This window comes from Marmota monax, unplaced genomic scaffold (assembly GCF_021218885.2).
Source record: "Marmota monax isolate L192 unplaced genomic scaffold, Marmota_monax_Labrador192_F-V1.1 WCK01_AAM20220418_F8-fsc00110, whole genome shotgun sequence".
Lineage (NCBI taxonomy): Eukaryota > Metazoa > Chordata > Mammalia > Rodentia > Sciuridae > Marmota > Marmota monax.
Window position 1 is genome coordinate 5,841,306 of NW_026694633.1, and position 23,988 is coordinate 5,865,293.

A 23,988-nucleotide genomic window follows, 5' to 3' on the forward strand; every position below is an offset into this window, starting at 1 on the left:
CTTGAGTTGACATTCAAACTGAAATTCCCATCCATCTGGACCCTCTGCTTTGACAACTCTGTGGGAACTGGTGCCTTTAAATCCTTATCTGACCACCCACAGTGACTCTGACTCTGCATTCATTTCTCCCTGTGTCTGTGCCACTGGCACATCATGCTATAACCCTGAAGCAGCTTTAACCTTTCTTAGCGTATTTCATATATATTTATATTTGTGTAAAGTGTGATGTATGTGACTTGAGCATTACAGATATTAGAAATTAAATTGGAATAAAAGAACCTGTGATTGCCTGGCTTATGACTACCAGGTGACCCCAAGTATTCATTCAGTAAACTGTCATTGATGAAACTGGTATAGCCTATGAATTTGTAATTATTCAACAAATTCTGACATTGGTTTGGGAAGGCCTCGCCTTATCCAGTCTCCTTGTCTTACAAATGGCAAGGAAGCCTGAGTCCCACCCTGTGGGCGCCTAAGTGTTCCAAACCAGCTCTGAGCCCCAGGTGGGACTGCTTCTCTGAGGGATCCACTTCCTTCTGGTCTTCAGCACAACTATCCAGTCCCCTTTCCTGGGAAGACAGTGTTGAAAGAGTGGGGACAGAAGAAGAGTGGAAGTTTGCTTTGATTTCAGCTGGATCATATAGGATAAAGGTGTGTGCGCTTACACAACTTCTATGCAATAGTAGGTATTAGGATACAGACACATAAAACTATCCTATGGATCTTTCTCAGAGGCTCCAAGGAATTACAGGAACAAGCATGGAGCAAAGTGTGCTGGTGGAGATCTGTAGGTGAGGTTCTACAGCTGGGGGACCCAGACGTGGGAAAGGGCAAATGAACCTGGCTCCCCTGGAATTTGGTAGTACCTGCTAAAATGCCCGCCCTTCCACTCTACCCTTCCTTTTCATTTTCTCCTAACTTCATAACCTACTTCCCTCCTTTTCCTCCTTTTCTCTATTGTCTCTCTTACACCAAGTTTCCCCCATGGATTCTAATGACAGAAATCAAGTTCTCTTCATTTTGTCCTGAAGTAAGCAGAGCTAGGAAGTAAGAGAAGGAGTCTGAAAAAAGTGGAAAGCATACTTTGCATAAAGAGAGGTAGGTCAGTATTGGCATGCACTGCTTGCCGTCTGGGTATTTCCAGAACAACTGTGAAGTGCATGGCCACAGGTGGTGATAGTTGAAGAGTAGATGCCCATCCTCCTTTCCACATCCCCTGTATTCCAACCAAGCAGGCCCCTCACAGTTCCCCAACATGCTCTTCCCCCACCAACTTGCTTTTGTTGGTGCTTTATATTTTTCTTTCTCCTCTAACATCCAGGTCACCAGTCTCTTGCCTCCTTGAAATTGTTATTCTGACTCATTCGTCAAAGTACGGCTTCAACCTTAATCTTTCCACTGTCAGTTTTCACCCTTCAGGGTTCACAGCCCTTGTTAACTGTACTGCTCGTTTGAAAATTATCCGGGTACTCACTGTTCCGGAGATCTCCAGGCTTATGCTCCTGTATTTTGACATGCTTGCTGTGTATTCATGTCTCGTTTCTCCCAACAGATTCTGAATCCCTTAAGCATAGGAACCATTTGGAGCACTTGTACAAAATGAAAGTTACTCAATAAATATACATGTAATATATAAATATGTTACATGAGACATTAAATGAGTACTTACTGTTGAATATGCTATGAGATAATAAATTCATGCCTTCAGAGGCCAGGGCAACTAATGAAAATGACTAAAACAGATGTGAACATTAGGGAGTGGGGAGGCTTGTGGCAAACTGGAGAACCAATATCTACAGAAGCAGCTACACTCAGCTCCAGGCAAATGTAGGAAGGGAAAATTCTGGCCCAGCGCTGCCAGATAAGGACTTCTGAGAGAAGCAGGAAGTCCAGATCGTTGTGTGAAATAACTGGACCTTTAAGTGTTGACAACAAATTTTTAAAAATGTTTAGCATATAGTGTGGGCCAAAAATAACATGAACAGGTTAGTCTTCAACTGTTAACCCGGTTACTGAAAAGTCTGACCACATTTTCCCAAATATGAATAATTTATTAATTATTGTTTGGTCTATTTTCAAACCTGGACAATAGTAAGCAAAATAAAAACAAAAGTGTTGAATAAGTTATGTTAATGCATAGAAGTAGTTTAATTATGGATGAAAATGGACAAAGAGATGATGGAGAATCTAAGGGGTATTTATTGGGTCTTCTCAAAGACTTGCAAAAAGATTTATAGCCTTGTATCTAGGAGGTCGACTCTTGAGAATCTCTTGAGGAAAACACAAAAACAAAAAGATTATACGTGCACCTCTGTAACATTCTTTACGGTGGCAAGTAACTAAAGAGTCTAAATTCTTTTATCTTTTTGTACTGGGGATTGAATCCAAGGGTGCTTTGCCACTGAGCTACATTACCAACCCTAGTTAATTTTTTTTTTTAATTTTGGGACACTATCTCGCTAAATTGCTTAGGACTTCACTAAGTTGCTGAGTTGGCCCCAAACTTGTGATCCTCCTGCCTCCACTTCATGAGTTGCATGAGATTAAGGGCCTGCACCACTGCACACAGCAGTTTAACTTTTTGCTAATAGGGGAACAGTTTTGAAAATGGTACAAGTTCTTTGATACACTCTCTGCAAAGAGAATGGGGAATGCTATGCAGTAATGATGTGCTAAGTCCTTCTGGTAAAATTCTAAGTAAAATAAGTAGTGCCTGAAAGTGTATGTATAGTATGGAAGCATCTAGCAAAAGCAAGACAACATATACACAAGGAGATTAAACAGAAATACAGTAAAAACAGGATGGTTGTGTTAAGATGGAATCCTAGATGATTTTTTTTCTATTTTCCAAAATGTCATTGGCATGATTATTAACCTCTTAGAATAAGGGCGAAAAATCAGTTTTATTATACTAAAGGAATTATGCTCCTGTGGGGAAAATTCTAAAGCAGCTGTGACATCCAAGGATTATAGAAGTTAAGCAGTCTGACACCCACCCACTGTCCAAACACACCCTTCACCTTAATACTGCTATAACCTGCTTCCCTGAACCTGCTAGCCTGTACAATTTATCCGTCTTGCCCATGAAATACACACTTTCCTCAAAGAGGCAAAGGGTTTAACTATAGGGTTCCATCTGTTACTGGAATTTCTCTTGCTTCCTCTCATGAACAAACTCCAATTAATCCTGCAGTGTCCACTTCAAAGGTCCCTCCTCTGTATCACCCTGTCCAATACACTGCTTGGATGGTCACTCCTGCCTTTCTGTTCTCCAGTACTTGGTTCAAACTTTTGGAATGTGCTGCATTATCATTAGCAGTTTCCAGGTCTCTTGCCTCCTCCTGTTGCCTTAAATCTAGTATACTACCTAGCACACAATTAATGTTCCCTAGAATCATTGAATGAACGAGTTGATCCAGCATTGCTATTATGTTTCTTTTCTTTTTTTAATTTAATTGATTTTAATTTTTTAAATACATGACAGCAAAATGCATTGCAATTCTTATTACACTTATATACCACAATTTTTCATATCTCTGTTTGTTTATAAAGTAGGTTGACACTATTATGTTTCTTTTCACTGTTGCTTCTAAGTTCATGCCTTATGAAGCAGCAGGCAATTTACCCTCTACTGTTTTCCTACTTGGGCTCTTCGTGGAAAGAAAACAGGAGTCTGGGGCAAAACCAAGCAATTTTGCTAATTGATTTTACCATGGGTCCTTATTTGAGAAAGGAGATGTAGAGAAACAACTTCCTCTGAGATGTCATCACCAGTACCCTCTCTACTGTGAAAGCTATAACCCAATCAGTCCACCTTAGTTTTAATGGACCAACTAGGTGGTAACGTAGGCAGGTAGGTGTGGCTGGAGGAGGTAGGTCACTTGGGGTGTGTTCTAGAAGAGTGCATCTTCCCTGTGTCCTCTTCCCCTCCCTCTCTCTGCTTTCTGGGCACCATAAGTGGGGCAGCTTCCCTGCACTAAGCCCTCCTACCATGATGTGCGGCCTCATCTTGGGACCAGAGCTGTGGAGTCAACCCACCATGGACTGAAACTCTGAAACCATGAGCCAAAGTAAACTTTCTTCCTCTAAGTTGTTTCTGTCAAGTATTTTGGTACAGAAAGGAGAAGCTGACCAACACAGTAGGGAAACCCATAGGCATACCCCTTCCCTTCCAGAGCTACCAGCCAGGCAGTGGGAACAAATTATGTAGAAGTAATTAACCAAGACGATTACCAATGCCAAGATGAAAAAAAAAAAGACAAGAAAGAACAGAGTGGAATGAGAAACACAAACATAGTAAGGGAAACTAGACTTGGTAGTTAACCCAAGAGATCATGTTCTCTAAACTACAGACCCACCCTCTGGTGAATAGGCAAGAAGCTTTTGTTTCAAATGAGGCACTATTGCTGCCAACAACTTAGTGTTTCTTTCCAACTTTAAACAAAGGAAGGCTTTTTTAAGCAATACACTAGAGATGCAACCAGAAGGACTGACTTAAAGTTTTTGTTGAAGACAAAAAGCTACTGAAGCAAATAACATTAGAAAACCACATTTTCAATCAAATTATATTAGTCACCAAAATTTAAATGCGACTCTATAGGTTTATAACACAGACTCCCCCCTACCCCCACCCAGTGCTGGGGATAAACCCAGGAAACACTCTACCACAGAGCCACACCTTTGGCCCTGTAATAGAGAATATTTTTCATAAGTAGTTTAAGCTTATTTCACCAAGTGGTACTTATTCTTGAAAATTCATGCAATGATTGTATGCTCTCATAATCCTATTACTAACTTATTGAAAGAGACCACAATGAAGGATATAATTTTTAAAAATGTAGAATGCTTACCAGCTAAGCATCACATACTTAAAATCCTAGCCACTTGGGAGACTGGGGCAGGAGGTTCAAGGTCCGCCTTGGCAACTTAATAAAACCATGCTTCAAAATACAAAATTAAAAATAAAAGGGGCTGGGGCTATTGCTCAGTGGTAGAGCACCCCTGGGTTCAATCCCCTGTAATGCAAAAATAAAAAATGGCATGTCATCCATGCACAGGAGTCATGCTTGTCTTCTCTGTATTGTTCCAATTTTAGTATGTGAGCAGCTGGAACAAGTTATACAAGATCTTAACAACACAAGACAGACTAGTCCCACCCATGGTTCAGTAATGTAAAAAAAGTGTTTTTTTTTTTTCTGTCAGAAAATTAGTGGAAGTAGCTTCTTGTATGTGGCATGCTCTTCCACTTCAGACTTTGGCCCCTCCTGTTCTCTCTCCCTGGACGCCCTTCCTGTCTGATTGATCAGTGCTGCTTCTCATCCCTTCAGACTCAGATCAGCCAGCACCTCCTCAGCCTGAGTTCCTCAGACATATGGGAGCTTCCTCTATCTGGCTTCCACAGCTCTCACAACACACCACAGCTGGAAGCACTCGTCAGTGTTGTCCAGATTGTCTACTTCTAGAATTTTCATAGTGCAAGAACCTCAAGGCCTCTGCAGTGTCTGGCCATTTTGAGTGATTGATAAATGTCTGCTAAAAATATACTTGCACTTTAGAAAAGGAAAAAGACATCACTTCCTTCCCTAGCAGAAAGAGGAAGAGCTGTAACAGAGTATGACTTCATACATTTAAAAGATCTGAAAGTAACACTGTATCTCCACGTACACATAAAACCACAGGAACCAATCTTTATTGCAGCCACTTTAAGAATCACAAGTGTATAGAGTTTAAAATGCTAACAATGATTGCTCAGTACTCTCTGAAGCCGGAAAAAAAGAAAAAAGAGAAAGGGGTGGTTGGAGGTGGTATAAAGATGTAACCTTGGGCTGGGTGGTGGCAGAATCCTGTAATCCCAGCAGCTCTGGAGGCTGAGGCAGGAGGATCACGAGTTCAAAGCTAGCCTCAGCAACTTAGCAAGGCCCTAAGCAACTCAGCGAGACCCTGTCTCTGAATAAAATAAAATTTTAAAAAAGGAGGGGGGGAATGTGGCCCAGGGTTAAGCACCCCTGGGTTCAATACTTGGTACCAAAAAAGATATAACCATACACTACTCCCAAATGAAAGTCCAACTTTTTTTTTTTTATTTTGTTCAGTGTTGAGGATAGAACCCATGTCTAGTGCATGCTAGCCAAATGTTCCACCACTGAACAATACCCCAACTCAAAACAACTCAAAACTCCAACTTCCCCCCCACCCCCCCAGTTCTAGGGATCGAACCCAGGGCCTTATCCATGCTAAGCAAGCAGTGAGCTACATCCTCAGCCTTTTAAAATTTGAGAAAGGTTCTCACTAATTCGCCCAGGCTGGTTGTGAACTTGTGATCCTCCTGCCTCTAGCCTCCCAGGTAGCTGGAATTACAGGGGTATGCTACCACGATGGCCTAAAACTCCAACTGTTTTAAAAGCAGTTAAAAAGTCTATGATTTGGGGGAAAAAAAAAAAAAAGCTATTACAGAGACAGGAAACTGATGTTAATTTTTTAGAATAATTAAAAATCACTACCAAATGGTGTCCTTCTAAAGACATAACCAAAAACAATGTTTATCTTTTCATCCAAGACATAGCTTCACTTAATTGAATAACTCAGAATTACACAATATTAATTGGCTATGCAAAGAAAAGTTATTAAGCTTTTAACCTTTGGTCCATAGCAGCATCTGTGGCTACTAAGACCCAAATCTGGCACATGGAATATTCTGTAAAATACTGCCCTTCTGACCTTCATCAAATTATAGAATGTTTATTTAAATGTTTCAATCATAACTATGGAACTAATAGAATTCAATGCAAAATGGGGTAAGTTAACATTCATCTGAGCCAGATGTGGTGGCACACATCTGTAATCCCAGTGACAATGTGGGAGGCTGAGGCAGAAGGATTGCAAGTTTAAGGCCACCCTCAGCAACTTAGTAAAACCCTAACCAACTAGCAAGACCCTGTCTCAAAATAAAAATAAAAAAGAATGTAGCTCAGTGAAAATGTAGCTCAAAGAAATGATAAATGTTTGAGATGATGAATAACCCAAATAACCTAACTGTTCATACAATATATAGATAGTATTGAAACATTACACCCTACCTTATAAATATGTGCAATTATTATCTGTCAATTAAAAATAATTTAAAAAGAATCCAATTGTAAAATATGTGTCCACAAAGATGAACCAACCAACATAAATTTAATTACTTGAGGAAAGGGAATTTCCGTACTTTATCTGCTTTGTTATCTAGTATGTAATATCAGTAACCCCCATCTCAGGTTTTAACCAGGACATATAAAATACATTTTGACTATTTCTAGTCAGAAACAACAGCTTAATATCAACATTGCTTCAGCTTGGGTAGACATCTTGAACTCATCTGAGCAAATGGGGTGTAGGTTGAGACACTGAATATGAAAGTCACAAACGCCTGGGAGAATGTGTTGGGGCTGACGCACTGTGGGTCCACCAGAGGCAGAGCTGACTACCTTTCAGCACGAATGTTTCTCAGCCTCTCAGGAGAATTCGACACAGTTGACCATGTCCTCCTGGCAGTGTTCTAGTTGGGTTCTACTGACATTCTCTTTTCCCAGTTTTCCTCCTTGTTGCCTGACTGCTTTGCTGGCTCTCCCTCTTCTCAACCAATGCTGCTTCCTCTAGGAATTTCATGTGTTCCCAGGGTTTCAGTTATCACTGACCTGCCAACAAACCCACCCATATTTTCTAGATTTCCCCTTTTTGGCCCTACAGGGTCAGGTTTCCACTCCAGGAGGGTCAGATTCTCTTCTGTCTTGTGTGAGTTGCTATATCCCAGTGCCTAGCACACAGTAATTGTTCCACTAGCAAAATGATAAAGGTCATGGTAAATTTCTTTCACTACAGTGGGAAACTGAAGACACTTGCTTTTGATAATTTTTAGAACTCAAACTCATTTTTTCTATACTTGCAGGCCAAATCTCTGGGTCCCATCGATGGCAAATCCAAAGTCCTTCCTGTAGGGCAGGCTTGAGATGGCTAGTTATGCTCCCTTGACAAGACTTCCAATGATCTAGGTTTTTAGTATGTAGCCAAGGCCATAGACACCATGATTCAGCGTATGTTCAAGGTCATAAACACTGGCTAGTGAGTTATGTGCTCACTTATGTAACCTGTTGGCAGTGTACTATCTTTGTTTGGCCTGCATATAAGAAAGGCCTGCGGAAAGACTCCGTGGGCTGAGAGCTGGGGGTTACTGTGTCCTCCGAACAAATTATGTCTATTATCCCAACTGCACCTCACATCTTTCTTACCTGCCAGAATAAGAATTCTTCATCCTGAATCTGATTCCCAGGGCCTGAGCCTCAGCCCAACACCTCCATTGAGAAAAATACGAACCTGCTTGTCATTATTTCTTCATCACCTTCACACTGAGGCAAGGTGGCCCACAATTGGGATTAGAATTGTAGTAAAAAGTACTTTCGTTTGTATAACAAAATGCCATGTCAACAATCTGACCTCAGAACCTAAACTCTAAGGAACACTTTACAGGTGACACATAAAATTCTAAAATGGATTGATAGCTTGGCAAAGTCCAGTGGTAATCACTGATATAAGATAGAGCTTGTCTAAAAGACAACGATTTCTCCAATGTTTAGAGCACTGACTCCAGACAGACTGGATTAGTTCTGGCTCTGCCACTTACAGCGTGTGTCATTTGGGCAGATACATACTTGACCCATCCCTTTGTGCTTCGCATCCTTCACTTACAATGTAAAAGTAACAATAGTATTGACCTCACAGGGGCATTATAAGTTAATATATGTCAATTATAGAACAATATGAGTTAGCTATGACAGCCACGATGATGGTTGGTATCAGCAGCTAAGCCCATGTTCTCCAGGATTTTAACAATGGAAGAAGTTTTAAGTACTTGCGATGTGACAAGCACTGTGTTAAGAATTTTCTAAATGCAGTTACATTTAATCTTTATAGCAAGCCTTGAGAGAGGCCCTGTCATTACCCTCACTTTTACTGATAAAGGAACTAATAAGAGCAGGGGGTGTGGCTCAACGGAAGAGCACATGTCTAGCATGCCTGAGGCCTTGGGTTCAGTTCCCAGCACCACAAATAAAAAGAAAGAAGGAATCTAACAGTTTCTTTACAGTTCAAAAACTTGCTCAACTAGTTCCATAACTAGTAGGTGCTAAAGATTGGATTTAGACATAGCCAATAGCAGACCATGTTAAGATCTACACCTGTATAGAAAGCCACAAACCTGAGAGCAGTAGGAAAGTGGAAACAATATAACAAAAACCAGGTGCTACTATTGTAGGATACTATGGACAACTGCCAAACTCAGATCTGGACTAAATTAATTCTCATGCTCCAGATACTGGTCCAGGTATTTTATACATTAACTGATGTTTGATGAGGATGGCAGGGATAATGACAATGATGGGGACAATAGAGCTTTATACACATAATCTCATGAAATCTTCACTATAACTTTATAGGTTAAGTATTATGTATGCATTTACTAGATCAGGAAACAAACTAATAGTTAAATATTCAAGGTCATACTAATATGGCTAATATGGCTCAAAGTCAGGATTTAAACAGTTTTTGATACCAAAGTCCACGCTTTAAATCACTATGAAAATGGTCTTCAAAATTTGGTAATATTCATGTCTCATGATGTGCATAGGACAGACTTATGAACCTTTATTTACTGGCCAAACATCATATTCTACCATGGGTATAAATAAATGTTCTAATAAGTGTTCTTTAAACATCTAAGGGAGAAATCCCAACTTGGAATTGGTGGAAAGAAGATCTTAAAAGTCATAAATTTGTATTTTGAATTTATCAGACATTAAAATAAAAATTCAAGTTTTAATGCTATGCATTTCCCAAGACAAACAAAATAAAATGATGTTGGTAGGAAAAAAAATTGGTAATGTTATCAGTTTCATGAAATATTTTATGAAACAAGAGAACTATAGTCAATTAAACTTGGGGACTAAGTTTATACATGTTTAGTTTTTTATTTGTTTTGTTCTGTAAATTGAACCCAAGGGTGCTTTACCACTGAGCTACATCCCCAGCCCCAGCCCTATTTAATTTTTATTTTGAGATGGGATCTCCCTAAGTTTCTGCAGCTGGCTTCAAAATTGAGATCTTTCCATCTCAGCCTCCTGAGTTGCTGGGATTACAGGTATGCACCTCTGCAAGTTTCAAAATATAGCCAGGCATAGAGATGCATAGCGATGCATGCCTGTAATCCCAGCGACTTGGGAGGCTGAGACAGGAAGATCATAAGTTCAAGGCCAGCCTAGGCAACTTAGGAAGACTCTGTTTAAAAATAAAACAGAAATGTAATTTGGGGGTAAAGTGCTCCTGGGTTTAATCACAAGTACCTAAAAAAAAAAAAAAAAGATTCAAAACTCACATTAAATAGTAAGAATCCTAGAATGCTTTATCATTAAGAAAGAAAACCTCATTAACTGTTTAACTCAGCATTGCCAAATTTTATTTAACCAAGGAACCCTTTGTAATGTGTAATATAGATCATTAAGACAAATAAGAAGGAGGCCATCCATTAGCCTGAGGTTGTCCCTGTAACCAGAGCTCCCAGGCAAACCAAAATCCACAAGTCAATATAAACAGTAAAATGAAACTTAAGTTTAACCAATCAGAAACCACCAACTAAACTAAAGAACTTTTCACAGGATCATACCCAAATAAGGCAAATGTCTAGCTGTAGCCAAATAAGTTTTCTACTTTGCTTCCATGTTCGGCCTCCAAAACCTCCTGGCTCACAAGCAGAGTGGAGCTCTCTGAACCTCTTCTAGTTCTGAGTGCTGCCTGATTCATCAATTGTCCTTTGCTTATGTACACTCCATTAAATTTATTTTGTCTAAAGTTTTTCTCTTAATAATATTAATATCCTCCGGCACTAAAATCTGTAAATATAAAAGATGCTCCTTCCTGTGTGATGCATTCTTAGTGTGGACTACACAAGGAGTACAGAAGAGGGTGGAGTAGAGAAGTGAAGTGGGGACAAGGAAGGCTGGACAGGCATGGCTAGGGAGTCCAGCGGACCTCATCCATGCCCAGCCTCACTAAGCAACCATGTATCTGTGAACAAGTTACTTAACTTTCTTGGGCCTCTATTTCCTTTCTTATAAAATAAAGAACATTACTAATTTTACAGTGTCAATTATCATTCAGTGTTTATGATTCAGTAAATAGATCCATTATTATACAGAAACCTTTGGACAAAGACCCTATTTTAGAATGGATATACATATAAGAAATAGTGAGCTAAATATCGCACTTTAGAAAAGTGGACTTGCCATTCATGGTGGCCCACACCTGTTATTCCAGTGACTTGAGAGGCTAAGGCAGAAGGATTAAGTTTGAGGCCAGCCTCAGCAACTTAGTGAGACCCTCAGCAATTTAACAAGACCCTGAAAGAAAGAAAGAAAAAAGGAATAAGGATGTAGCTCAGTGGTAAAACATCCCTGGATTCAATCCCCAGTAACAAAAACAAGAGGGAGGGAAGGGGGTGGGGCGGGGGGAGAAACTTCAAATTCTTCAAAGAAAAAGTAGTTTAAATCTGATATTTATGGGATAGGAAGCTTAGAAGAGAACCTCTCAATTTCTCATGAAGTAATCATCAGTTATCTATTCTAGCAGAAAAGATATAGAATGATACCAAATAAATGTGGGAATTTGCCAATCATCATTTAAGGAGATGACTTGTAATCATAAGTAATATTTAGCCAGAAACAGGTAGATAATTCCTTACAAAGACAAGCATAAATCTGTAAAATGTCATGAGGAAGTTAAAAACTCAGAAATCAGCTAGGCTTGCAAAAAAGAAAAGAAGTTTCAAAGAATAACAAAAACTACTTTGGGCTCTATTCAGAGTTAGAATCGCATAGAGGCCCTATGTCTGTCTGTTGGGTCAGATGGAGTAATACAAAGACTGAAAGAAAGCAGAACCATGAAATGCCTATGTTGGTTCTAGTTTTTCTATCATTGATCTTCAAACAAACAAAATTAAAAACAGTAAAAGGGAAATTATATCTACCAAGGTGAGAAAGCTGATGATTTGGTGGGGACCCTGCACATTAAGAAATGTCAACATTAAGAAATGGGAAAGGGCCATAAGAGAAAAACGAGACACTAGCTGAGTGGATACAGAGAAATGAAGGCCGATTGGGACTGCTGGAGGGTGGGGAAGCTTCCAAAAAGAGAGGATATTTGAGTTGATGTTGAAAGATGTAGGGATGTTGACCAAAGTATGAGTGTGGGAGGGCATGCAAGTAGGAGGGACAAGAGGAAAGGTGTCCCACGCCAGTCTGTTCAGTCTTCAGGGACACAGAGTGGTGCCAGCTACATAACTTAGTACTTTTATTCTGTAGTATTCTATAGGGGACAAAAAACTGGGGTAGTGGTGGAGTGTAGACTGGAGGATTGAGTTAGATGGGAGCACCCAGGATAGGGCTCATTCTACAACTCAGCTTTATCAGGCCAAAAGTTTGCAAATCATCCAGATTTACCTGGGAATAATTCTGGTTTAAGACTATTGTCCTGGCATGATTATTATTAGTAGTTCCTGTCACTCTCAAAAATGTCCTAGTTTGGACAATAAACTTTACATATAACTTTGGGACTATCTATCTGTGCTTAGTAGCAAAGATAATAAGTGTGGAGAGGTGAGCTGTCCAAACAGGAACACTGCAAATATATTCATTTGACCCACAAGATATTGATGTTTAAATGTGTTATAGAGGCAACAAATTAAAAACATTTTCTGTAACTATTATGATTTATCAAGCTGGATAAAGCTTGTGATCCCAGTGAGTTACAAGGCTGAGGCAGAAAGATCTCAAGGTTGAGGTCAGCCTAAGCAGCTTAGCAAGACCCTCAGCAACTTAGTGACACCCTGTCTCGAAATTAAAAATAAAAATGGTGGGGATGTAGCTCTATGAAACAGCATCCCTGGAATCATTCCCCAGTACCAAAAATAAAACAAAACACTTTTATCTGAGAACCATTTGTATAATTCCCCTTGCTTTCAGTATCCCTTGGTATACCAAAGAAATTTAATCCTTTAACCATGCAAACTCAAAAAAATGTCAGAATATAACCTTTCACTGCCCTGGTGAAAAGTTATTGTGACCATTCCCACTGCATGGCCCAGCAGTGAGAATACAATGAGACTAGGAGCCCAGGAACTTCAATTCCAGTCCCTGCTTCACAGTGTAACTAATCATGTAATCTTGAGGATGTCATTTACCTTTTCTGTGTTTCAAGTTTTCTCAGCAGACAAATGAAAATAACAGTGCCAACCAGTAGTTTATTATAAGAAATTAACCCCATTAAATCCCAAGTTTTCAATTTTACAAATATTTCAATGAAATTGACATAAGTATATAAATTAGGTTGGAAATCATAATCTAGAACTTATTTATATTATATTAATTTATTATTATTATATTGTTATATAATTATATTACATATCATTTATTACATACGATACCCTATATTTAAGTTTTTGTAGGTGTTCCACAACTGGGATGATGTGGCAAAATGGGTTAAATGAAGTGATATAAGTAAAATTTTCCATAAACCCAAGAGTGCTATATAAATGTAAGGTGAAATAAAAGATCATGTTCTTTAAGGCCTCAGAAATTTAATTCCAGCAACTTAAGAGGCTGCGACAGAGGATTGCAAGTCTGAGGCAAGCTTGGGCAACTTAGTAAGACCCTGTCATTAAAAAACAAAAAAAGGACTATGGGTGTAGCTCAGTGCTGGAGCTCTTGCCTAGCATGTTTAATTTAATCCCCAGTGCAGGGACAGTGAGGTGGGGATGGACACAGTAAGAATGATGGTATTTCGGTATTCAGAGTTCTATCTGTAGAAATGCTTAAAAAAAAAAAAAAGCAACTATAAATTAGGCATTGTCTTCAAACCGGGTAGCTAAGTCAATCTGACCTTAATGTTTTCTAAGTGCTGTCTGCACAGAAAACTTAGATCTCTCACCTTTTAGAACTAATACTGATTAAATACTGCCCCTGAAGCTAGTCTTCAAGCCTTTCTTCTGCCATGTGTTTAAAGACAATCCTGGGACAGTGGGGATTGGGGTGTGGGAGCCGTGGGGATCTCATGACTAGTAGAGTAGAGAAAAGGGACCAAGGGGAAGGAGGAGGGGGAGGAAAGGGGAAATACTGGGGAATGATATTGACCAAATTATATTATACCATGTGCCTGTATGAATATGTACCAATGAATTCTACCATTATGTATAATTGCAATGCACCAATCAAAAATATTGAGTAAAAAGAATGTGAGGCAGTTGCTTCAAAGCAACTTAAACTGCACATAAAGTCTGTAATTCCTAAATAATTGTTCACATGTAGTCACTAATTTTAAAAATAAATGAAAACAATTCTTTGAAATCATCTAAAAGTTACTGTGGTTAGTGAAATCTCCAGTGTACATGAAGAAATACACACCATTGTAGGTCTGGAAGGCAATAGGCAAAACTTATTATTTACTAAGGTTTGAAAATTAAATTTGCCTGACATTAGTAGAAATTCCAGTTCAAAACTGTTATGAAAAATGTTAGCATATTTCAGTTCCATAGGGGTTCCAGCTGAGCTGTGATCATTTAAATCACACCCACACAGCCCCAAATCACATCACCTCCAGGCAATTCAGGTGAGGTCATATTAAAGCTCAACAGGTTTGGAGGCATTACACAGAATGAAATACTTTACTGGACTAGTCTAAAAGCATTATCATCCATAAGAAACAGGTGAATATCGGAAGAAATGCCAGTTTCAACAACCTTTCTTTTACATTATGTCATTGAAAAGGTTCATAGTATAAGAACTAATAACTCCTCAGGTGCAGTGGTGCACCCTTGTAATTCCAGTTACTGTGGGGGCTGGGACAGGAGGCCAGCCTCAGCACCTTAGAAAGACCCTGTCTTAAAATAAAAAAATAAAAAAGGCTGGGGATGTAAGTCAGTGATAAAGTACATGCTTAACATTCAAGTGGTCCTGGACTCAATTCCCAGCACCCTAAAATAAATAAATAGATAGATATATAGATAGATAGATAGATAGATAGATAGACTTAAAACAGGTAGTTACGAGATAGATAATCAAGGTAAGACATGCCAAGTTCCTGATCTGAATTCCCTTGAAATATCATTATTACCTTGGGTCACCCTCTTTCTTACCCTCTGAACTGTACAAGGCCTCTCTCTCCTACAAGTTTCTGTAACTGTACCTCTTATATGATGTCTATCAGCTTCGAGCTTTTTTTTTTTTTTTTCCTTTTTATGTGATGCTGAGGATGGAACCCAGGGCCTTCCAAAGGCTTGATAAGTGCTCTACTTGGGGCTACATCCCCAGACTTTTTTACTTTTTATTTTTAGATAGAGTCTCACTAAGTTGCCCAGGCTGGCTTCAAACTTGCCATCCTCCTGTCTCAGCCTCCCAAGTCACTGAGATTACAGGTGTGCACCATCATGCCCAGATAACACTGTAGGTTTTCAATCTGTGCTAAGTATAAGTGACTTTGCATGAGACTATAATAGCTATATCAAATAGCTTTTTTTTAAAAAAAAATCTGATTTTCTTCATAGAACAATTCTAAGAAATATACATCACACTGATATGCATATACACACAATTTCACTTTAGAAAAAAGAAACATACCCCTAGACCAAAAAAAAAAGTTTTAAAAAATTTTATTATATCTTCATTGTGAAAAAAAATACATAAATGTACTTTTTGATATGTAAATAGTGTATGTGCAATATTATAGCCTTTCCTTCTTAATATACAATACAAATCTTCTCAAGTCATTAAACATTATTTTACAACATAAGTTTTTTAGGCTGGGGATGCGGCTCAAGCGATAACGCGCTTGCCTGGCATGCGTGCGGCCCAGGTTCGATCCTCAGCACCACATACAAACAAAGATGTTGTGTCCGCTGAAAACTAAAAAATAAATATTAAAAAATAAATAAATAAATAAATGCCTTTAGGGCAATAAAAAAAACACAGGGCCTCACACATGCTAGGCAAGTGCTCTACTACCTCTGAGGTCCGTGCCATATCCTCTCCTTCATTGTTTTAAATTTTTTATTCCCTTAAATGATGCTGAAAAATATATGTATTAAATGCTTCTCCACATTTCTTATAAATGGCAGGGCTCTAAAACGGACTAGTTAAACAACGTTTTTGTTTTGTTTTTTTTTTTTTAAGAATTTTTTAATATTTATTTTTTTTAGTTTTTGGCAGACACAACATCTTTGTTTGTATGTGGTGCTGAGGATCGAACCCGGGCTGTACGCATGCCAGGCGAGCGCGCTACCACTTGAGCCACATCCCCAGCCCCAAAGTTTTTAATCTTGTAAAAGTTTCCAAGTTTACAACTACAGATTGCTTATGCCAGGCAAACCTCCACCATGAGCTTCAACCCCAGCCCAATTTTGCCAATATCCATCATGATTTACAACCAATTCTATCCAGAGGAATACAATTCAGTCAAAGAACCAATATACTTCTGGTGAGTATTGCCAAACTGTCCTCAACGAAAGTACTCCTGATGTACATTTTCTCCAGCAGTTTACACATCTCAGTCCCTTCATCTGCATTTCTTCACTTGCATAGCATTTTGAAATCAGCATTCATAACTTCCCTACTCTCTCTCCTTTCTCTCTTCTAGTTTCCTGTTGCCCCATATTATCTAAACTGCTCCACTGCCCTTCCCAGACCTGTTTTCACTTGTGTTTTTCCACTGCTCAGGTGTTATAATGGCTCTTTTATAACACTGAAATTAGCCTAGTTAGTATTTGATCCCCGTAGACTGTTAGTATCAACCAACTAATCTGATAAACTAATCCATGCTAATGTAAAAGGGGTCATTCCCAGCTTCACACATGCAATGTAACTTGAACAGATTAAAGAAAATGTATTATCTATCACAGAAATACATTTATTTTATAAAGCAGTGTCTTTCAAGGTTTTCTGCAATTTAAATCACCTGGAGGAAGTTCTAAAAACACTTGCTAAAAATTCTTATCTTCCAGAGATTCCAAATAAATTTGGCATAGGCTATGACCTGGGCATCAGGATTTTTTAATGGTTTCTAGGGGATTCCAATGTAGCATCTGTATTTGAGATGAATTAAGAGATAAATCCTAAGTAGCTATTTATTTATTTATGGTAGTGGGGATTGAACCCAGGAGCTCTTGACCACTAAACTACATCTCTAGCTCTTTTAAGTTTTTATTGTCCCTAAGTAACTTCTTAGGAAATATTGGAGGACTTCAAGGAACAACAGTGCAATGAACATATCTCAATAATGTGGCTCACTGTACAAAATAAAGGTGATAAGAAGTGGTAGTAAAGGGTAAAGCACTTGAAAAAGAATAAAGCAATACTCTTGGCTCTTGATGCCAGCTAGGCAGGTGCTGCTGTGTCAGGAAGTAGGCCAAGCTTAATCTTCTAAATGGCTTCCATTACTTTTACAATGGAGCCAACCAATGAAAACTAAAATTATTTTGAATAACACGGTTTATGCCATGCAATTCAGTGGTAGCTCTCTAGGTTTCAAGGATATAAATGACTTCCAATTTACATTTATTTTATTGCTTCAACAAAATTAGGTAACCTGATAGATTTTCCCCACAATTCATAGTGGATCCTTGGAGACAACTCTTGGAATTACACATACCAGGCATTTAAGTACAGTACTCGGGTGGGAAACAATGGCTGCCACTGGGGAGGCTGAGACAGGACAATCAAAAGTTCAAGTCTAGCCTCTTCAACTTAGCAAGATCTTGTCTCAAAATAAAAAAATAAATAAATAAAAAGGGCTGGGGATATAACTCAGGGGTACAGCTGGGTTCCATCCCAGTACCACAAAATAAACAAATGCATACACTCATACATTCCTGGGCTATGCGTGTAGCTCAGTGGTACAGCACTTGCCTAGGATACACAGGCTCCGGGTTGATTCATATTTTACAGGGAAAACTCAGGAAAATGGCTTTACTGAGTAAGATATGCTTTCATCTGTTCTGAATGATCTTACTTATACTTCACAATGCAGAAGAGAAATGACAAGAATCACTTTTCAGCCAATCTACTCCAATCCAGGGTCACAGTGTAAGGTGAAGATTCTTGTCACCTCATCTATTGATAGGCCCTGGCATTACAATCTTTCCATTTCCAAACACTAGCTGAGGGCACACTGGGGAGAACCCTATACAGCCTCACTCTTGATGGTTTGGTCACCTAGGTAGGGAAGATAGTTCTTTCTACAAACCCTGTTTTCCCCACATTACTTATAATAAGGGAGATTTTCTCAGTGACCTGAAAATTAAGAATATTGTCTGCAGACAACAGGTTTCTTTTTTCATATTTTCCTTATTTATATATTTATTTTTGGTACCAGGGATGAACCCAGGGGAGCTTAACCACGAAGCCATATCCCCAGCCTTTTCTTATATTTTGGGACAGGGTCTTGCTGAGTTGCTTAAGGCCTCACTAAGGTGCTGAGGCCAGCATTAAACTTGCAATCCTCCTGAGTCCGAAGGCATGGGCCACCATGTATTTTCAGCATGTGTTTTCCTTATTTCTATTGTAGATGTCCATTTAACCTATGCAGGTAAACACCATTGTTCTCCAGAATCTTTGAAGGGTGTTACTTTCAAATTACATAATCTCATAAGAGTAGAGAGGGATTGCTGGGCTTCCTACATGAAGACTGGGGAAAAGCAAATCTGTACTAGAAATGTACTACAATGCCCTAGGAAGGGGACTTTTTAACAGCACAAAGCCACACGGCCTATGTAATTCTACACATAGTGGCTAGAAAAAGGAAATGTAAACCCTCTAGGAAAATCACATTTTTAAAAAATCTCTTTGTCTAGTTGTCATTTCTGAAAAAAAAAAAAAAAAAAAAAAAGGACTTTACAAAAATAACCTGAGATTAATGTTCAAGGTTGGAGGAGGGAGATCATTTGATTTTGAAGGAGCGTTAAGAGTTTAGATAAGACATATGGCCTGGTGACCCAAGACTGTAATCCCAGAGACTGGGGAGGTTGAGACAGAAGGTTAAAAAGTTTGAGGCCAGTCTGGGCAACTTAGAGACCCAGTCTCAAATAAATAAATAAATAATAGGAGCTGGGGTATAATTCAGTAGTGAAGTGCCCCTGGGTTAAATGGCCAGTACCACCACCACCAAAAAAAATACAAATAAAAAGAGTTGAGTTTAGTTTAAATAAGGCAGGCTGCTCAGAAATACTGCCCAATCATAGGGCTTAGGCTTGGCTGCAGACTGTAGTTCTGACTGTAAAAACAATGCCTCTTCCCATGGAATAAACCAGTTTCCTTTCCCTGTCTGGTGTGGGTAGAGGGCACACACCCACAATGTAATGGCGAGAAATGTTACCCTTCCAGGTTAAGGCAGAGTATCCTGGCTCAGGCAAAGATAATCTCCTTGACAGCCAAGGTCAAAAAATAAATGCTGTGGGACAAGCACGAAACACACAAGGACTGCCACTGTCTCTGCCACCTTTTCAGCCAGCCGGGCCTTCTGGCCTCCTTTCTTGGCCTGAGCTGCGAAGTGCCATGGATGAAATGGGAGATCCGTGCGGTTCCTCAAGTACTATGGGAACTGGAACCCTGCCCGCTGTCCCCGGGAATGGAGCGCGCCAAGGCCAAGGGGACTTTGGGATGACTGTCCTTGCCCGGTTCTGCTTTTAAGGTGGCTACATTCCTTGGTATTACAGCCGGTTTTCCCCGAACCTCCCTACAACATTTAACTCATTCTCTGCCGGCTCCTATAGGAGAACGAAAACGGGGGAGGAGCGGTTTACAAAATGCTGAAGGATTTGGCTTTTGACATTGCAAACCAAAAAGAGGGCGATAATTACAGCAGACGCGAAGTTAAACAACTGTCAAATTCTGTTCAAGAACTTAACCTCTTCCATCACACACGCAGACCAGGCGACACAGATCGAGCCCTCTGCTAGGAGGAGGCGAAGGCGATACCCTGAAAATGTCCGGCTGGGCCACCTTAAAAAAGCGACCGCCTCACTGCGTTAGCAATATGTGTTCTCGTGGAATAAAAACGAGAAATTTTGCTTCCCCATCAAATATTTGCTTAAGAGGAAGGAGAGAGAAACAGCCCCGGGCTGCGCCTCACCACTTGCTGTGCGCCCCGGAAAGTCGCATCCAGCAGCATCAGCTTCCAGGGATCCGACAATGAGCTGGGCAGCGGGATGTAGACGTAATACGCGGCCAGCGCCACCAGGGCGGTGAGCAGGACACAGGACGACTTCATCCTCCCCCGGCTACGCTCGCCCGTGGGTTGACAAGGAGGAGAGAGCGATACCACCTAGAGACCTCCAGCAAGTTTCTGCCAACGGCAGCTGTTCATTCACGTGTTTTTTATAACCCCAGGAGCCAATCACAGACGGCGTCGGGAGGAAGTCGGAGCTCTGACGTGCCCCCCTCTTTGGTGTCCTTGCAACGCGTTGCAGACGCTCCAGGTTTGAGGAAGCTCAGGCGCTGCGCTGGACGTAACACAGCGGACTCTGGAGGACACTGCTTTGTATTGCATGCCTGTGAAGACCCGCCTCCTGAACGTTCTCAAACGGTTGAAAACCGAATACTTTGAGTGTGATGGGTCTCTGTCCAAGCACGTGAGTCATTCTGACTCAAAATGGAGATACAACTGAGGAAGATAATAAAAAATTTCTCTCTAATCGGGCGAGGTGTCACATGCTTGCAAACCCAGCAGCTCAGGAGGCTGAGTTAGGAGGGTGGCAATTTCAAGGCCAGCCCCAGCAATTTAGCGAAGTCCTAAGCAAGTTAACGAGACCGTCTTTCAAAACAAAATAAATGAATAAAAAGGGCTGCAGATATAACAGGCAGGATGTAAAACAGTGGTAAAGTGCTCCTGGGTTCAATCCCCAGTTCAAAAAAAAAAAAAAAATCCTCTCTAGACCCTCGTAGGGAATGAAAGTTCTAATTGATAAGCGATGAAAAGAAACTAATAAATTCCTATAGCTTAAACGATGACTCACCAGCATTACATCTATCACCTAAGTCTTGGTTTAGAAATCCTATTTTCCAGTGGTGGCTCTTTGCCACAGCTTCTTGGAAAGAAGGCTGATTCCAAAGCTGGGACAGGCAAATTACAAGATAAGGCTGTTGCACTAGAAGAAATTTTGTTAAGAAACAAAAATGATGGGGACTTGGTCAGAAAGACAGGTGGAAGTTTGAAGGGTCTCCTCATCTCTAAACTATAATAATTTTATGATCAAAATAAATTATCACAATGATTATAAACCACCGAATAAGATAATCTAAGAGTATATACTAATATAAATGAGTAAATACATGGGGATTTCCTTAAAATAGAATGTCAACTATTAACCACAGAAAATCATAAATGAATGCTAAAACTAGCAGATGAAAGTTTGACAAAAAATTTTCTTTTCTCATCAAAATCTCTCTCCATAAATTATTAATTACAAAGGGAAAAGTAATGACTTTATAATGGAGAAACCTGGTGGATAGCACCTGAAACAATTCTTCCAGTGGGTCAGTGGTACCAGGAGAAGCACTGGAACCTGCCTTTCCTGGGGTTGGGGGCAGAGCAGAGGAGTATGGAATGGAAGAGAGAAAACTTCACTTGCAGAACTACAACCAGAAATCAAGATGGAAAACATTTAGAACTGTTTCAAGGAAGTGGTAGGAGAGCAACTCCAAACCTATTAACCAAGGCCTTAAAACACCTGGCATATATAATTATTCATTTTAACTTACCAATTTAAATTTAATTTAATTAATAGAAGTGAAATAACCATAAAATGTGGGAGTGATAATCTCATTAGGAGAAAGTTGGTTTTTCTGTTCAAAGTCAGAGGTAAACATTTGTAAGAAGGACATTCTTCAAATGTGTTTCAAGCATAAATTTGAGATAGTTGTTTTCTTTTTTAAAATTGTAGTTACTGGCTAAGCACATAACTTTAGTCAAATAGGTTGTGTATGTTTGTGGGTGAGCATGTGTGCATGAATTTAGAAGCTAATTTTTGTGTGTGATTAGAAATAATCCCAAAAGTCAGGTGCAGTGGCACATGCCTATAATCTTAGCTACTCAGAAGGCTGAGGCAGAAGGATTGTGCCTTCGAATGGACAATTTACCCAGGCTAAATCTCAAAATAAAATAAAGAGGGCTGAGGGATGTAACTCTGGCAGAGTGCTTGCCCTGCATGTTCAAGGCCCTGGGTTCAATCCCCCATACCACCAAAAATCCCAGAGACATAACTTTACTTGTTTTGTGATAATTTGGAAAATAATTAAAAGTTTTACCTTGTAGACTTTAATATTTTTCCTGGATTTGACTACATTCCTAGAAATCATAGATTTTAGAGCTAATGAAAAAACTAAACCAAAAACCAAAATCCAACCTGACCCAGCCTTTCATCTTCAACCTGTAATAACAAACTCAGTGTTATAGATGAGTCTCATAAGCACCAGCGCAGCTGTTCATATCCTCTTGTTTGGAAGTGATGGAACCAATATTTCTTTCTTCTGCCTCCCAGAAAAGGGTAGCTTTCCAGAAACAGTAGATTAAGATATACAAACTAAGAAAGAACAAAGAAACTGCAATAATTCTTGGTGGCTTCTCTGCAGATCTGAGTTTTTAAAAATGAGACCAGTTAAGATAAATAAACACATTTTTCCTTTGTCACTTCAGTCATTTGACAAATACACTTGGCCTTCACTGGGCAATAAAGGAGTTGGAAGGTAGCAATGCCATAAGATCTGTTCTTTTTAATTTTTACATTTGGGGTTGGGGTGGACTATAAGGAAAGTACAGAGGGCAAACAATAAACAAATAATAATAGTGAAATTATACTGAGTGTTTACTCTGAGTCAAATTCTGGGGTAAGACTTTGAATGTATTATCATTCGGTTTTCATAATAATTTTGTGAAGTACTATTATTCTGAAACCAGAGGCATTGAAAGGTGAAGTACTTTGCCCTAAGTCATCCAGCTAGTGAGAGGTGTAACTGGGATTTGAGCCCAGAGTCTGGGCCTGGTGTTCACATGCTTTACCATTCAGCTCTACTGCTAAGAGATTAGGTATGCGAAGAAAACAGAACAAGGTGGTGTGACACTCTGTGGCCGGAGGTTGCTTTAAATTAGGTGGGAAGAGGGCTCTATGTGAGGATGCCATTTTAGTATCTAAATAAGGAGGAGCAGCCTTGGGGGATACAGATATCAAGGGAGAAGTGTGGAGGCTCTAAGATGCCCACCAAAGAACAGAAAAAGCACTATTGAGATAAGAGAAGTGCTTAATGGATATTGGTACAGGTCCAGTCAGAGAGGTAGGGAGGTGTGGGAAGGCAAGTTGTATAGTACCAGTGAGCCAGGGTTAAATAGTCATAATATTCTGGTGCAGTGGGAAATAACCGGAGACTCTGAAGCAGGGAAATAAAGTGATATGACCTAAATTTGACAAGGTATGCTCCAGCTGCTCAGTGGAGGACAGAAGGTCTAACAGGTATTTTGTGGAGAAGCCCAGATAAGAGACTATGGTGGCCCAGAGTGGCAGCTTAGCAATGGAATGCAGGTAAAGCAACGAATTTAGGATAGAGTTATAGGAGATAGGACACACTTACATAGATTCTGCCAGATGCAGTGGTGCAATCCCAGCCACTTGGGAGGCTGAGGCAGCGGCTTCACAAGTTCAAGGCCAGCCTCGACAATTTAACAGGAACCTGTCTTAAAAGATTCATAAGTTTGTAAAAAAAAAAAAAAGCTATAAAAATAAGTATATAAAATTTGTAAACATCTTTAAAGAGTTTTTTATTTACTCAAAATTACATTCAGCAACATTTTAAGCAATGTAGTTTAATGCAATGTTAACATTTGATTCAGATCTAAGTCAGTACATGATATGTTCAAAGAAAATTAGTT

At 39.6% G+C, this 23,988-nt stretch overlaps 1 protein-coding gene and 1 pseudogene across 1 annotated transcript in view; both read right to left on the reverse strand.

Moving 5' to 3' along the window:
• Positions 1-20,535, reverse strand: part of Nceh1 (neutral cholesterol ester hydrolase 1) — a 61,410-nt gene extending 40,875 nt beyond the window's left edge. The window contains exon 1 of the mRNA XM_046422953.2: positions 20,200-20,535. Within this exon, the coding sequence (XP_046278909.1) occupies positions 20,200-20,337 (138 nt within the window). The 5' untranslated portion in view covers positions 20,338-20,535. The remainder of the gene's footprint in view (positions 1-20,199) is intronic.
• Positions 5,025-5,122, reverse strand: LOC124078239 (U6 spliceosomal RNA; annotated as a pseudogene).
• Positions 20,536-23,988: the final 3,453 nt, after the last annotated feature.